The sequence below is a fragment of the Sus scrofa genome, chromosome 6 (assembly GCF_054392235.1).
Source record: "Sus scrofa isolate SSC_HxYL_T2T_F1_AM1 chromosome 6, Sscrofa_HxYL_maternal_Yorkshire_Landrace_v2.0, whole genome shotgun sequence".
In the NCBI taxonomy this organism is placed as follows: Eukaryota; Metazoa; Chordata; class Mammalia; order Artiodactyla; family Suidae; genus Sus; species Sus scrofa.
Window position 1 is genome coordinate 114,323,117 of NC_139388.1, and position 17,665 is coordinate 114,340,781.

The 17,665-nt window shown below is 43.4% G+C and overlaps 1 protein-coding gene and 1 long non-coding RNA gene across 20 annotated transcripts in view; one reads left to right on the forward strand and one right to left on the reverse strand.

The window, feature by feature from the left end:
- The window catches only part of LOC146402773 (uncharacterized), a 341,109-nt gene that overhangs the window by 271,592 nt on the left and 51,852 nt on the right, over nucleotides 1-17,665 (forward strand). The gene's annotated exons all lie outside the window — the stretch shown is intronic.
- Nucleotides 1,341-17,665, reverse strand: part of ZNF521 (zinc finger protein 521) — an 847,543-nt gene continuing 831,218 nt past the window's right edge. For all 19 annotated transcript variants that reach the window (XM_084964340.1, XM_084964336.1, XM_084964337.1 and 16 more), the window contains one exon: nucleotides 1,341-2,161. In XM_084964340.1, coding sequence (XP_084820466.1) covers nucleotides 2,132-2,161 — 30 coding nt within the window. In that variant the 3' untranslated portion in view covers nucleotides 1,341-2,131. The remainder of the gene's footprint in view (nucleotides 2,162-17,665) is intronic.

The following is a 17,665-nucleotide window of genomic DNA, read 5'->3' on the forward strand; positions in this document are numbered from 1 at the left end:
AACACACACACATACACACACACACACACGATAGAGTCTGGCAAGCACACATACATTAATCACTGTGAGGTACTTATTTCTGAAGGACCCTAAAACTGACCAAACTTTCTTTCACTGGTAACAAAATTGGTATAATTTGCAGCACTCTGCACAGTTATTCACATTCAACATACTCAACTCATTTGAAAATGGGGTAGTGCAGTGATTCTCATTCCCCTACATCAGGAACACGAGCCCCACCTAGAACTGCAAAATTCTGAGCACCGCCCCAGGTCTACTGAATCAGCAGTCGTGGGTGTCGGGTCCAGCACCCTGTGATGGAATAAGCCCTTCAGGTGACCCTGCTAAGGGTGCAGGCTAAGGTTTGGGTCCCATGGGTTGAAGCTTTCACTTTGCTGGTATTCTGGGTTTCATTTATGGGTCCCCTGGTGACAGGTGGTCACAATAAAATGAACCAGTCCATGCTTTAATTTCTCCATCCAAAAAAAGTGCTAGGAAGAGTCTCGCTTGTTTAAGGTTTAAAGAGCTGCTTGAGGTCCTCAGAGTTTCAAAGAGAGCGAAAGGGTCACAGTGGGTGAAATATTTTAAGCATGATGTGGATGAAAGCTGCCCACTAATATCAGGTCAATACTTCCTGATTTTGTGTATCAAGGCTCAATGGACACTGGCTAGTGTCTTCTTTCCACCTCACAAAAGGCTCTGAAATGCGGGCACCTACTCCTTCACTATTCTGTGGCAAGCTGTGGTGTCAGCAGTCTTCCAGGGACACCTGCTGCCTGTAGGAAGGCCAGAGACCAGGCCGCATCACCTCCCCAGGCTGGAGGTCCGAGGTCAGAGGAGGTGGCTGATTCGGAAAAGGCCACGTCGCGAGCCGTGCAGCGCGAGGACTCCCAGGCTCCCGGGTCCCCGCTCTGTGCTTTGTCTTCTGAATGAACAAAGCTGCTTCTTAAGTACACATAAGCCAAACTGCCTCTCAAATTGCAGCCATCTACTTTGAGTTCAGATTTGCACAGCATGACACGAATTGGGCTGCAAATTATGCAGAAAACAGCCATCACATCCATCTGTGATGTCAGAATCCTCCAGCACAATGTGACCTGGGAGTATCTGCGAGAGGAAGACGTCCACAGGGTCTGACTCCTTCCCTACCCGGTGAGATGACGCTCCTCCAGCTGCTCCCAGCCCAGCGTGGAAAAGGTTAAAAAGGACTGAGGTTATGCCTGGGATCATCTCATTTCAAGAGCGGAACTCACTGCCAAGGGTGCGGGCAATTAGATTTTTTTTTTTTTTTTTTTTTTAATGGTAGAGTAACTAGAAAACACACACAAATACACTCATACTTAATGGTAAACTGAATTTATTTCCTCTTGGAAAACAATTCCAGTAATCTCCAGGTTCAGACCGCAGAGTAAACATTAATAACAGTAACATACAGGTTAGTTCAACTGATTCAAGAATTTGGCTGTGTGAAATCATTAAGGAAAACCTTGAACACTCAAAGCTTCAAATGTATCCAGGAAAAAAAAAATTTGACAGTCTACATAACAACTATTGCATATATAGTGATGCTACCTGTCACATTGCAAGGCTTACAAATATATATATACGGGCCTTATCCAGCTGGAGGGTTCTGTTCTGTGAGAACATCTCTTCATGGTCTGAAAGAATCTTCGGCAATAAAAAATAGTCTTGGATTTAACCGTTGAGATACCAAAAGAGACATTCTAGGCTTAAGTGTTAGGAAAAGGAAGTCCAAAAGTCCAAACATAATTTCATGGGTAACAGGGTTGTTTTAATGTCTTCCTTGAAAATACTTTCTCTTAAGCCATTTTGTTCCCATTTAAAAAAAAAAATCTTGCCTGAATAGGGCCCAAGTCCACTTGTCTTTATAAGACCATTTTAGTATCAGACGACATAATACATGTGAGACACTTTATATACAAGGGGGGGTCTAGCCGGTGCTCAAAAGTTCAAACACATGAACATCCAACAGTTTTGATAATACAAGTTTTATGGTACAATACAATGTTTCTGAATAATATACATTAACAATGAAAGTTTCGTGCAAAGAGTAAAACATGTTCCCTTTTTGTGCCACAAAAGTCATTCTCCTTGAGAGCCCGTGCTTGCACTAACTGCTGTGTTGGGTCATCGTATGATTCTGTAACGAAAAAGAAAGAGGGGAAAAAAATCTTAAGTGATTGTACTTTCATCAGATCCAGTATCTATAAATGCGGAGTGACTTAGAATGACCCGAATACTGTGTTTCTGGGCGCTGATGAATCGCTACCGTGGGATCAGGCTCCTCCCCGCTCCCAGTGAGAACCAGGGGGGAGGGTGGCTGGCTCTTCCTTTCTCTGTCTGCCTGCTTCTCAGGATACCTTCCCACCTTCCACCATCTCTTTGTATCAGAACATACCCGTCTGTTCAAGTGCCGGTGTAGCACTATTTTAGCAGTTTTATTTATCTGCGTCTTATTTCCACTGGTCACAGGTGCTTTTGTTCTACTCACCCTTAGAAGGTGAATGTCTTGACAGCAGAGGCTCTATCTGTCCCTAAATATAGACTCTGAGGGCAAGAGCTGCTGGCTGACACCTGACAGGGAGCAAGGAAGCTTCTCCTTCCTGTCCTTGTGGATGGGCTCGGGCCCAGTCCCCGCCTGACTGGGGAGCAGATCACAGCAGCCTGCAACTGCTCCCTTCCCCAGTGGGTGCAGCCCTTGTTGTGTTCCTGGAGCCTCCTCTCCATCCACACAGCACAGCCTCTTTCTGAGCCAATATCCTGTTTTCAAACTGTAAGCTGGTAACTAGGACGACTTATAACTACAAGCCAGCCCTGAGGGTGGACACGGGTCGGGTGGGCTCAGGACCTGGGCCTGTGGCCTTCGTAAGGGATGGTCACAGATGGGTGGGCCATTTATTCAGGGCAAACACCTGAAGATGGCCTGACTTTCAGCTTCTCTCCTCTGCACCTGCCCTGGGCCATGTTCTCTCACCTCATACCCTGTACAGCCTCCCCCATCCCCTCTGATCAGAACCTCAAAATACTGCCACTTCCACATTCCTCCAAATGCTGCCAATCTGCTTTCCCCCTTCTCTGATTTCCTGCTGTACTTTTTTTTTTTTTTTGGATCTTTTTAGGGTTGTTGGAAGACAAAGCAACCTATGGAAGGTTGGCATATGGAAGTTCCCAGGCTGGGGTCAAATAGGAGCTGCAGTTGCTGACCTACGCCACAGCCACAGACACATGGGATCTGAGCTGCATGTGACCTACACCACAGCTCATAGCAATGCCAGATCCTCAATCCACTGAGTGAGGCCAGGGATTGAACCTGCAACCTCATGGATACTAGTTGGATTCATTTCTGTTGCACCACAATGGGAATTCTCCTACTGTACTTTCTATCACTTATATTGTATGCATCTTAGGTCTTGTTTCCTGGTGATTGGCAGTTCCGGATCTCTCCCTGTGTCTCTAATTCTTGTCTTCATTTATTCCTTCCTTCACAAGCATCTCTGGAACACTTGTGCCACAAGCATCTCTGGAACACTTGTGAGCGGCACAAGGCTCACCATCAAAGGGCTCAGCAAAATGAATGACTGACCAGCAAGGCACCGGCCCCTGGAGGGAGAAGGATGATCTCTGCCTTCATGCCTTCCAAGTGCTCATGGTCTCAAGAAACTCATGTGGGCACATAATGGTAAAGCAACATGGCAGGATTACATTGGAAACAGCCACAGAAATATCATGCTATGCCTAACCCTGCCTGGCCTTTGGGGAAGGCTTTGCAGTGGCTGAGGCTGGAAATATGAAAAGGGAGGGCACTCCAGACCAAAGACCGACATGGGTAAAGGCAATGAAGCAAGAATTTGCAAGGTATGTTTGTGGACTTGCAACTCATTAAGATTGGTTGAGAACGAGGCATGCTGATGAGAGATGAAGGTGGAGAGGAGTTTGGGGCTAGACTGTGAAGGGCCTTCTGTTCTTGCTAAGAAGTTCAGACTTGGTCTTGTAGGTGAAGAGGGGCTGGGGAAGTTTTTCTTTCTGTCTGTCTGTCTGTCTTTTTAAGGGCCATACCCAAGGCATATGGAGGCTCCCAGGCTGGGGGTTGAATTGGAGCTGTGGCCCCTGGCCTACGTCACAGCCACAGCAACACCGGATCCATGCTGTGTCTGTGACCCACACCACAGCTCACAGCAACACTGGAGCCTTAATTCACTGAGCGAGGCCAGGGATCGAACCCGAGTCCTCATGGATGCCGGTTAGATTCGTTTCCACAGAGCCACAACGGGAACTCCAGGAGCTGAGGAGTTTTTTCACCAGAAGGTTTTGTCTTAGAGCTCTTTGTTCTATTTTCATCACCTGCAAAACTAACAAAATGCCTGCCCAGTGAATAGGGGATAAGGGGCCAGAGGCTTGGCTGCTGAGGGTGGCCCAGCTGGGGCTGGGGGCACGGGAAGAAGGTGGGAGACTTGTGAAGAAAACCCAGGTCTCCTGTTCCCTGTTGCAAACTCAGCCCCCTTTTAAAGAAGATTGACAACAACTAATGAGGATGTTATTTCACTCACCTTTATTTCAAACATGCCATTTGTATTAATTCAGTGAAAGATGGATTTTCTGTGTCTTTAGTGGTACTAGCCTAAAAGTGTATACAGGAGGAGACTAATTTTACGTTAACTCTTTTCTTCCTTGGTGCTGATTCTAAATACACATGTCTGCACATTATTTTTCACCAGTAGATAGACATAAAGGGTAATCCAAATACTGGTGAGATTTTAAAAAGTTCCTTAAATATCCATGTGATTATGATCATGGAGGTTATAAACAATAACAAAGGTCAGCTACGCAAAATGCACTGTCTATAAATGTTCTCATACATTTTGCTCAGAGTCAGTTCTGATCTTATAGAAGGATTTTTTTAAATTTAAAAAATTAAGAAAATATATGCCAGGCGCTATAACAATAGTTGTCAAAATACTAGAACATGGACAGGAGGATGATTTTTTTTTATCACGAAGTGAAAAAAAAAAGCAGTTTAATAGCATTATTTAAAAATATTTAAGTGCTTAATATGGACATTCCACATTCAACTGAATTTTAGAGGTTAATAAAGGAAGCTATATTGCAACCTCTCCAGTGTTTTTGTATGTGCCTATATAGAGATACTGCAAAACAAAAACCTAACACAAATTGGCCATGAGAGTTGGCAACAGTTGTTTCTTGGATGCTTTCATCCTAAACCAAAGCCATACAAGTCTCTTCAGAGGTGCAAAGAAATGAACAAATGCATATGAATCACTTATTGCAACAGATTGAAGTTGCTACTATAAAGGATTTATGCTTTGCATATTAAGAGAGAAGAATATAAATCATTTGAGAGAAGGACAAGGGTATGGCTTGTGAAATTCAAGCTTCGACAAAAAGAGCTGCAATATAAATAACATCTAAATGGAAACTCTGGCATGAAAGATGGTGAAGGCAGAACGTTCTCTTGGAGTGGAGGTACCTGCATACCATTGAGATCATGGTATTACTGTCTTTGTCATTGTTTTTGTCATTCTTTCTCTTTTTTTTCCCCTCCAGATCCGTTGAGGGCAAGGACGGGGCCCCCAAGTCAGGGCATCCTCCACTGTCAGTGACTCTCAAGGTGGGAAATGGGCATCTTTGCATTGAAAACAAAACAAATTAAACCACAAAACTCAGGTGATCCTGATCCAGTCCTTGGGCTTTCCCTCACCACCTGTCAGCATCACTGGGATGTGACTGTTCTCCTCCCCCATGCAGTATTTTGAGCCACTGAAAATACATGTGGCCTGATTTCATTTTCTTTCCTTTTTTTTTTCTTCTTTTTAAGGCCACACATGGGGGCATATAGAAGCTGGGGTTGAACAGGAGCTGTAATTGCTGGTCTATGCCACAGCCACTGCAATGCCTTCTCTGCGACCTATGCCTCAGCTTGCTGAAATGCTGGATCCTTAACCCACTGATGAAGCCAGGGCTCAAACCCAGGGATAGACCCCTGCATCCTTATGGACACTATGTTGGGTTCTTAACCTGCTGAGCCACAGCGGGAACTCCTGATTTTATTCTCTGAAAGAAGCAATGAGTGAACTGCACAGGTTATTGGATTGGCTTTTAGGCGTTGGGGAGAAAGATGGAAGAATGTTAATCTCCCCAGACTTCACTGAAGAGCCTCTGGTAAGAAAAATAAGAAGTTGCTTCATGGGAGCCTCCCCGCACATTTGGTCTGTTTTTAAAACCAGACAACATTTTTTCCAGAAAGGGAGACAAGAAGCAAACTGGGAAAGATGAAAAGTAGACCCAAGAAGCACGAAGCACAAAGAGAGGGGCCAGCCCTGCCCCGGCTCCTCGCTGCTCTAGCCACATCACAGAGCCTGTCCCGAGTCCTTGCAGCACAAATGGGACCCGCAGAGCAGAGCAAACGCTGCCAGGCCATCGGCAAGCAGCCTTCTCCTGTAAGAGTTTTCTGCTCTTTAGGTCTGAAGGAAACCACTACGCTAGAACAAAGCAGTGGGTAATCTCACCAATTTTACACAGCAATTCACAGTCCCCAAAGTACTTTAATGCAATGACAGGTTATGAGAAAAAATATCTGTTCCAATGAAGGGAAAGTGTTTTACATAATCGAGGAGAACATCAGTGCAACATTGACGCGGGTGGAGGGGGGGGTGATGACAGAAAAGGAAGTAGGAAGAGAAGAAAACTTCTGTAATCCCACAGAGAGCCATATTCTACTCTGCAAAAAGCCATCTCTTGGAGACCTCACGTCTAAGTAACTGAAAATTGCAAACCATTAATCCCGGTTATGAACAGTTGTTTTACACGAGGGGGGTTTGTGTTAAAAAAAAAATCAAATTCACAACACACCTTACAGCTTAAAAGACGATCCATCTAGGTATGATACCTTAATAGCCAGGTAGCCAGCACTCCACCCCCCCCGCCCCCCCCCCCGCAAAAATAACCCACTCTCTTGACTGTAAAGGGCCCCATTTGGAAGGAATACGTTCTGTCTTTTTTTTTCCCTCTAAAATGTGAAATTAGACTTAGAAAGCTAAAAAACAGATGAGGACCTTAAAAAATTCCCTTCTAGCACTATGAATTTCTTTTAAAATATGAGATGCCTTTCATTTTACAAGACTGGAATTCTCATCTTGGGCTTGGCACTCTAACACATGATTAATTCAGCCGCCTCCTTTCTGAGCGAGCCCCACATGTACTGGTCAAACGGTTTCATCCTATTTAAAATGCAATCCAAGCAAAATATTTTTAAATAAAGAGAAAAAAACCCACGAGCCCCTGAAACTGTTCACCTGGCCCAAACGATCCCATTTTTTGGCAAACTTGATGTGAATTTGAATATTTGCACCTACAACAATGATGAAGTTGGGCTCAGGATGAAAGCCAGGGGGCCTCTACCCTGCCCAGGGTGGAAAAATTAGGTCCCCAGCTCCAAAAGTGGTGCTCAGAGCTTGCCCTTGTTGGTCCAATATTTTGGCAGAGACCACGTCGCGTCGTCTGTGCTTTATAACCCTCTCTTGGCGTGAGCAAAATGTTAAGTAGCAGTGGCAATAAAAATAAAAACTGTCTGAATGGAAGTTTTGTGAGATCTGTTGATTCAAAGATGTTAATCATTTTTTACCATGACTTGTCTATTTATAGCCCTTTGTCTCAAATTCTGACAAGCTTTTAAAACTAAGAAAAAGAGCCAGCATGCTATTCTAAAAAGGAATGAAAAAAAAAAAAATAACACGCTTTCCACTAATTCATCATGCCATTAGAATCCCAAATTTAAACTGCAGTTGTATTCAATTTAAATGAGATGTTTTCCAACCAGATGAAATAGTAGGCAATTGTGGCTTTGCAACAATGCAAGGCGGGAAGAAATAAAAGAAATATAAAGATTAAATGTGGCTGTTTCTTTCAACAGATGGTGACAGCGCCATGGCAGCATGTCGTTTTTTCTTGAGTTGAAGAACGCAAACATCCGTAATCAATCATCACTGATTAACTAATTATATTACCCTTCCTTTTATCACGAGGGTTGGACCTTTATCTGTAAACACTATGGATGGTCTGTATGCTCTTATTTTTCTGGAAGCATATTCCAGTACACACAGAGTCGTGCAGTTACAGGCTGCAAACAGAATAGCGACATTATCGTCCACCTTTAAGCACTACTGCTTTATTTTTTATTTTTTATTTTTTTTTAAACAAAAGCAATTGGTTTCCAACAGGCTGGATAATAAGTCTTTTGACCTGCATTCTTCTTTGACCCATTAAGGTCACCCCTGTGCTCGGGCATATAGCTGACTTTGGAAATGCCTGCGAGTCCTACATTTCATCTCCTGCCCACTCAAAATAAAGCTTTCTTTAAATGTGTCTGTACGGGTCCCTGAAGGCCAAAGAGGCATCCCTGTAGTGGGCAATGGAGGGACAGAAGCTTCTGCCTTTATTAATGAATGCAGACCATTATGAGTCTGGCTGGCTCCTTCCCTGTTCCCAGAAGCATATACTGTACGTGACTTAAAATGCTAGAATATTGACACAAAGCGAGCCGGGCACCCCTAAGGAAAATTACTCCTTGGATATAATGTAGGCTCGTAACAGCTATTAGAGTACAAAATAAAACCCTCCGGGATCAAACTGACATATACCGCATTCTACCTAGTCCTCAAACATTAGAAGAATTTCTTTGTGAAGGCTTTCTCAAGGACAGCATTAAACTGACTTTTGTAGCAATCTGCAACAGCTTTTTGGCTTAGAGCTTTTAGTACTAAATCTCTGGTTTGAATCAATATAAGTACTATATCTTCTACATTAATCAATACATTTGGTTCAATACATGTTCTATTAAATTATACTTTCTAATCAAGATTTTTACATTTCCACTCTCTCTCCCTTTTCATTCCCAACTTCTTTTGCTAGTAAAACAGTTTTAAAAGTGTACATAGCTAATGAAGAGAGGCTGCTGGCTGATTCCCCCTGTACGTGAGAGAGAAAATACAGTGGCAAAGGGCAGCCTTTAACCGTCTCAATAAGGTTAACGGGATGTGAATGCAATAAATTAACATTTTTCAAAGTCCACACAATTACCAAAGTACTCATAGTTTTAAATTAATTAAAAGTGAATTGTTTCAGCTCTGGAAGTTCCATTCGAATGTTCTAAAAATCACTCAAATCATCCAAAATACTCATTAGACCCCATTTTGCCACCCTAAAGTTTCCACTGTCTACAAATTATATGCTTCCTTGGCTGGAGAAGTTTGGGGCAATTGTTTCTCATGGCCCTTTCCTGGTAACCATCAGGAACATATGTGTGGGTATGTGCATTTTGCTGAGATATATTTTAATGAATAGTCTTTGAAAGACAAATATATACGATCTCCCAAAGTGCCTGAGAATCTAAAAACCACATTCGTATAATGGATTTTCATAACCAGGGGGGATGGACTCATAATTTCCACTTTGGTAGAATTTACCAAAATGAAGTTCTCCTCTCCTCCAAACTGTCTGTTAGGATGTGCTCTGGCCCCTTTCTTTAATGTCATGTATGTTGCATTTACGGTCTTGTTTGCACTGACAGAATTTCCCTTTCCATTTTTTTCATATGGTAATGTCATCACCATGAATTTAGAGAGACACTGATGCATTTTCTTTTGACATTTGGCTGTTCACACGGGCCTAGCCTGACATCTCAAAGCATTTTCTGGATGACACTGAGCTATATTAAAGCAAAGGGTGAAATGGCACCATCAGAAGTGATCAGAAACACGCAAGATATTAAAGACAGAAAAGGACTATTAAGTTAGTTTGTCCCCTTGCTGGACAAATATTGTTATATGAAGTTTATACTCCGGGGCTTGTTTTAAATGGTTTTGGCAATGAAGCTTCCATCACACCTCCCAAAGGAAAGAATTTCACATTCTAATAAACCTCACTGAAGGGCATTTGTTGTTGTTGTTGTTCTCTGGATATTCATGCTAAATAAGCCTAGAAAAAGCTGGGCTTAGATAACTTATGTTTTTTAATACCTCCCCACACATATATTTCTATGTATATGTGTGTGTGTGTGTGTGTGTGTGTGTGTGTGTGTATACATAAAACCATGTGGACATTGGCCTCTTCTTGAGTTAGTGTTCAGAAGCCTTGACCATGCATCTGTAGTATCAATTTCTTCTATTTTATCCAAAGCAACTCAAAAGACCAGCCAGTAAGCTATTTCTTAATCATTAAACAAAACATGTCATTCCATTACTTCATTCTGGAGAGCGATGCTTAGAAATTAAATAGATTCTAGAAGGCCAGTGGGACTGGGTTTCCCAACCTCAGTTGGGCTGGAAAATTATTTGCTCTGGGAGGGGCTGGGGGCTGTCCTGGGTGCTGCAGAATGTTAGCAGCGCCCCTGGCCTCTACCAACAACATGCCAGTGCCACCTTCCCAGTCGTAACAACTGGAAATCTCTAGACACTGCCACATATCCTCTGGCGAAAAAATCATCCCCAAGTGAGGCCCACTGCTGACAATGTTTTGAAGACACATGCCTGAGTATGCGACTAAGTCTTTAGTCTCAGAGGTATCTTCTCCATCAAATTGAAGAAAAAAAAATAAAGGATAGCAAAAGGGACACACACATATATACCACATGGATCTTATACTGAATGGATTTTAAAAATACAGACAATAGTGAGAGTGGGCATTTGTTGAGAAATCAAGGAAAGGATTCCTTGAGCTATGTACTAAATGGCACCACTTGTGTAAAGAACCGATTCTCTCCAAAAAATGTCCACTTACGCAGCAGGTTTACTAAGACCTTCCATGTACCATCAATGAACTAAGGTGGTACATATTAGTGGCAATTAAACAATGCTGCTTGAGGAATATTTACAATCTAAGAAAGTATAAAGGGATGCAAACATTCAACTCTGGGAATTGGGTAGGGAAATAACTACCTTCTCTGAAAGAGCTGCAGAGCTACCGGCCCTCATTTGCTGGTTTAGATTCAATAGCAGGAGTCAAGTGCACGTGCAAGGGATGCATGGGGAACTAAAGAAATGGTTTCAGAGCTGGGAGGGTTCTAGTAGCCTCTGTGCCAATAGCTCATTGTATAGAGGAGGAAATTAAGTCCCAGAAAGTTAAGGGCAACTTTCAAGGTCTTCTAGCTACTCCACTGATTGAGCTGGCTTCCGGGAAGAAGCAGTTGTTGGGTGGTGCTGGTTACTATGTTCTAGTCTCTGGGCTGGGCTGGCTACAGAGGTGAGGTGCTCACCATCAGGGCACTCACCAGGGACAGGGAGGACAGCCTGCATGGGCCACTGAGAAAGGGCACCTCCTTCCTGGGAGAGGCTATGGGCTTATCGCTCAGTGCCAGAGTGCTGAGGAGGGGGCTAGAAGAGAGTGAAGGATTCCCAGGGAGAGAGCAAGCATGAGCCAGGCTCAGAACTGTGAAGGGCAGGGGCTGGTCCCTGTGGGGTGGGGATTCATCAGGCTGGGCAGGGGGATGGGGTCACTTCGAACAGAGCCTATTGTCACCATAGGTGTTCTTTTTTTTTTATAATACTACACCAAGTTGGGAAAAACCTGTGGTGGGGAACAATGTTGCAAGAATACCCATAATGAGCCTCGCCTTAGTCTAATGTGAGTCTTCTGAAGCCTGAGCAAAGACTTTTTTTTTTTAAATTAGAGTTAATTTTCAATGTTTTGCCAATTTTCGCTACACAGCATAGTGACCCAGTCATGCATACATATACATTCCTCTTCTCATACTATCTTGCATCGTGTTCTATCCCAAGAGACTGGATATAGTTCCTGTGCTGTGCAGGACCTCAATGCTTATCCCTTCTACAAGCAATCTAAATGCATCTACCAATGCCAAACTCCCCGTTCATCCCGCTCCCTTCCCCTCGCCCTTGGCAACTACAAGTCTGTTCTCTGTGTCTGTGAGTCGGTTTTTGTTTGGTATATGGTTTCCTTTATGCCATATAAAATAAAGACTAATTTTTGAAAGAATGCCAGGCCCAAGTGGCTAATGTAAAACAATTTCCAGTATTCTGACCGTTAAACATTTCAGAGAAATAAAACAAGCCACTCTGGTCCACCGGCTTCAAAAGGGCAAATACCACTGATGGGTCATACCTGGGCACTGTTAACTTGGCAACGATTTCATTTCTTTTTATGAACTTAAAATGGCAGGAAAATTTCAGTCACTAGCCCTCTGCAGGCAGGACAGGCTTGAAACTTCCCTTTTTGGAACTGATAAGAGCAGGCACTATCTACTACATTGAGGGAAAGAAAAAAAAAAAAAAAAGTGCCAAATTGGAAGACTAGGCTCAAAAGAGCAAAAGAGCCACTGGGAAATACATTAAAAGTGCAAAGTTTATTTTTAAAAGAGAACAATGAATTGAGCTACCTGTTTACATGCATGCAGCCAACAGAAAATTTAAATCAAACTGTGGGAGAGCCAGGAAAATGAAAGAGTCCCAGAGCTTAAAGATTCTGCTCAGATTCTAGAATTGCAGGATCCCAGCGTATTGTGGGCCAGAAGGCTTTGATAGGCAATACAGTCTAATAAGATATTCAGGGATTAAGTCAGTGCTTCCCAGACAGATGTGTCCATGTGCCAGTTGTTGCAAAGCTTTAATTTTTCCCCCTGTAATGTTTAATTTATCACACTGGCGCTTTCTAAACTAGAACATCTGTAAACAAGGTTAAGAATGACCTCTTTCCAATTTTACATCCATGAACAGTGCCCCTTCTTCGTGCTCTAATTTTAGATACCTTAAAGATAAATAAATCTGTACAAGGAAAAAGAAGGCTTGGCTGACGCTGAAATGCGTTCATCTTGGGCGAATACAAATTTCCTCTCTGCCTGGCTCTGGGTGCCCACAACTGCTTCGTGAAGCTCCAGCCATACTCAGCCCCCACCCCCTTCCCAGTCAAATGCAATTAAACAAACTTCTGCTAAATATTTAACAGCCTCGTGTAGTAATTAGCGGCAAATAATGGGAGCTTAAATTGATAATGGCTCAGAAATGTCCTCTTGCAAATATTACACATTTCCTGCTCCTCCCTTTTCTCCTAGATTTTGAATCCTGGAAGGTTTTTTTGTAAAGGATCTAGTTGAAGAAGTTACCCAACCTCCCTTTACTTGGCCCAAGATCTTGCAGTCAAGTTGGGTTGTTTGACCGTCAGCGGCAAGATTCCACCTGCATTACTTATTTCCTGTCTGTTTTTCGAAATCCATTGAAATTGAAAGTTATGTACCTGAAAGCTGTTGGAACAGGGCATTGATTTAAAAACTGACTGGCAGGCTTAGGATTTAAACTCTGGTCCACTAGACTCAAAAGGTCATCTGATTAGAATGGGAGAAGCACAAGGCATAGTAATTTATATTCAAAGGGTAACCTTTGTAGGGAGAAGAAGGAAGCAAGAACTCTCTCTGCTTTTCCACTTGATGTGGATACGAATTCCCTCCAACCACTTCCCAATAATTATGAAAAATAGTTTATTGAACTTGGGCAAAAAGCAAAAGAAATGCCACTTCCTGGTAGTGTATTATTTCTTTTGTTAAAAACACTGCTACACTCTAGGAGGTAAACTCACAGTAAGAGTAAGTCAACATGTTATAAATCACGGAGAATAACAGAAAACAATCTTTCCCCATCATAAGCAGCCAAATGCTCATCTACGACGGCATTTGCTTTAGTTAAGGTACAGACACAAAACACACCCATGAAAGGACAATGTACGGATTTACATAATTCACATAATTAATCTGTGTAAATATGAATGTGTGTGTGTGTGTGTGCACGCGTGCACACCCGTGCCCATGCTGGGTGTTGGTTTGAGCTGTGGAGATGGGAGAGTTACATGCGTGCACGGGTTCTACAGGTAAACTCTCTGGTGTTTGCCTTTGATCTTAGGTCCCCAAGGGCTCGTACTCCTGCATGGAGAATGCAATTAGAAGAAGCCTCAAGTAGGTCTTGTTTTGAATTCTAAGAAAGTCCTTTTAAAATGCAAATATTTGACAAGCCCAATTCTATTTGGGGGTCTCTCCCTTTAAATTAAAAAAAAATATATATATATATATATACACACACACATTTCCTGGCTTGGAGAGAGGAGAAATGATTCTGCGTTCAAGTTTGGTGCTTTTTCTTGTGCCTGTTCTCTCTCCTTTCCTCTTGCCCCGTATGTGTGTGTGTTATGGTGGAGAGCTGCCAAGGCCCCTTTCTCTCACACTGTCCTGCCTCCTTGTCCCCTGACACAGCGCCCGTTTATTAGCCAGTGCACACGCCCAAAGAGAGGCAATCAGGGATGCTCGGGGCATCTCTCATCCTACACGGGACCCTGTCTTCAGATATCCCTCCTCTCCTCTTGTCCCAGAATCTTTGGGGTCTTAAAATGGTAGAGCTGCCCCTCTCCCAACTCTCTCAGACTCTATTTGCTTCCTAAACCCACACATTAAACCCCTGTTCTCTTCCCATTTCCTGGGCATCTTTTCTGACACTGCTTCTGGGTCCCTGTGGAACAGTTTCCTCACCCCTCCCAGCGCACAGAGCTCCTGGAGAGACAGCCCTCTAATTCCCCCACACAAAGATGTGCTGTAGCTATGGTGAGGGTAATCTATAACCCTCACGTCCTTATATAATTTGCTACTCCAAGTTAATTTTAATTCATTACAATAAAGCAATATAATTTAAAAAATAACTCCTTAAAGTGAAGTATTTAACATGATCCTGGAAGGAAGACAGCTTCCTCTAACAGAGGGCCAGGCAGCAGGCCCCGTGCGCGCTCATGCAAATTCAAAGGTGAGCTGTAAACAAGCCCGCGCTCCAACACGCAGGAAGGACCGGGCGGCGGGAGGCCTCATTCTAATCAGTCCTCAAAGGAACCTGCCCTACAGAAGTGGCACTTATTCTAATTTAAAGCCCTCATGCTTGCTTCAGTGTTGCAAAATTTATAAAAGAATAACTTCATTAAACCGCCTGGCACTTCAAACACAAATGCAAACCAGCCACAACAGAGAAGGAGCTGGACAAGAGGAAGGGAGACACTCCCAGAGATGCTCACGCAGATATTCAAATCAATCTGCATTTGGGCGCTTCTCTTTCTGAGGCTGGATGAGCCCTGGACCGTCCCTTCACCAAGGACTACTGTCTCGTGGTTCTTTATTTCTATCATGAGGGTCCGTTGCTCCTATAAGTCTGCTTAATACCACTTAAAATCACCCAGAGTGGTTGGGCAAGGCACGCCCCTCGCAGAAATCCACCTGGCAGTCCGTAAATGAAGGCTATTCAGTGCTCCTTTCCTGGCCTGCAGAAAAGATTGATTCTGAACACACTACTATTACAGTTCCCATTTACTTGGGTATATATTTCAGACGCATGAAAGTTGCTGAAAAACTAATACAGAAACATTTTTTCCCCCTTAACCTCAGTCCTCCAGAAAGCCAGTAATAATAAGGGTTAAGTGGAAACATTCCGCTGAATTCATGCACAGCAATGGAGAAAAGTGATTGTCACATCCTAAAATACACACTTTTAAGGAAAATTCTTTTTTTCCCCCGAATCAAAGAAATGTTACGGTAACATAACTTTGGGCTAGATTCCTGAGCTACAATGCAGTCTGTGTCAGAACACACATCATTTCATGCTGAACTGTCAGCATCTTCCTCCAAATCATTTTTTTTTTTTTTTTGGAGGGATGCAATGAAAAGACAAACCCTGAAGCCTGTACACAAACTCCAGAGCTCTGAGAAAGTACTTGTCACACACAGCTTGGGCTGTGCACGGCGAGCCTGAGAAACCTCAAGAATGAACAACTCCTCTCCTGCTCAGCGTTTCTCATCATCCAGGTCCAAACCTGTGCTAAGATTTTGCTCCAAAGAGAAGAGACTAAGCAATCAAAAAGCTTGGAAATGGTAACCCATGGATGGGTAAAAGGTAATGGTAATGACCTCAGGGTGTAATTTCTTAAGGTGGATCTCTCCAAAGCCAATTCCAGAAGACTGTTTATCTCAGCTGTCCTTCAGAACTGAGGAGGAATGCTCTTGCTTTTGGTCAGAAGAGAGAACTATTATAGGATATTCATGCCAGGCTGACCAGACGACAGACTGACACACTCACTAGATGTGAACACTAAAGTGATCACCACGAAAATGCAGCCTGATGGGATTCATATTAATCCCAGGGTAAATGAATACTGAATCTTTCTCAATCTGTTGTATAGTGATGAGGGCTCTTTTACATTCACACCGGGCAAGTATGCTGGAGAAGTTAAGTTTGTATTATTTTTCCTCTCCATGAATAAAGAGGGGCTAATCAGATGGAATGAATGAGCTAATTCAATTACAGGCTGCCTTTATTATACAATAAAATATGGATTATTGATCTGGTGGAATTGGCAATGCAGGATGCAAATTCAGGGAGTGAAACCTGCCGATCGGAGTTTGTTTTTATTCCAACTGGAGTTTGTTTTTATTCACACTGAAATCTGAAGAATAGTCCTCACTTTGGGAAAAACCACCCAAAGAAGACAGCACTAATTACCCCCAGGGCTTCACAAGGGGACAGATGAAAGGTTAAGACACAGGGCTGGACTGGGAGCCCTAGCAGGCTCCCTCTGTGGGCTGTAATCCCCCTGTAGTGCTCTGACAATGGGGGGAGGAGAGACGGCTGGCCCTTGGGGCTTGTCTGTGCAGCGGTAGGTGAAAACTTATTTGGGAGACTGAAATTTCCTGCACAGGCATCTTGCTGCAAATCCAATCAAGTCCTGTAGGAAGAATGAGTGCATTGTGGTGGTTCTGCATTTGTGGGACAGACTTGTTGGAAAGACAGCACGGGGCTGTCCTAGCTGAATCCTTTTTGTCTTTCATCTCTGGGAAAAAAAAAAAAAAAAATGCGGTCGCCAACCCCGGTTAGAGAGAAAGCAGCGCTGAAGATGAGGTCACGTGGAGAGGGAAGCCTATGGCAGCAAACACTACAGGGAAAAAGAAGGTGAGCTCTGACCGTCAGTGTATATTTACACAGTGCTGCCTTCCCGAGTCCCCTTACAAACCAGCCTCGAGACACCATGTGGCAGGCTGACTGCTACTTGTACTCGGAGACACAGGGCAGAGCGGGCTGTCTCCGGGCTTCCTGGTCAACCTCTCCCAGCTCCTCCCTACAGAGCCAGCACATGCCTTCTTTTGACCAGGATCACATCCTCTCTACCTTCTGAGGGGCCACAGCCGAGCGCCCCCATCATGGCAGTGCAGACTAAAGTATGCTCTTTTCTCCTCTATTAAAAAAAAAAAAAAGCCTCGAAACGGGTCCTGTGTTTTGGTAGGCATCCCTCCAAAGCATAGGTAAGCGTCCGTGTGGCCTGTTTTTGAAAAAGCCTCCAACGAAAGGGAAGGAAGAAGCCCTGCCTACCCACCCTGCGCGAAGTTGCAGACTGTTCGGCTACAGTCCAGAAAATGAATCCAATTTTTCATTCTGTCATTATAAATATTTCATTGCAAATGGTACTGATTTTCTGCAACTGTGGTTAAGCAAAGGGCCTCTGTGTGAATATTTAAGGAAAAAAAAAAAGAGGGGGGGAGGAAGACAACGAGGAAGAAGGGAGGGGGGAATGAAAGGTTAGCAACCAATTAATTTCTTAACTT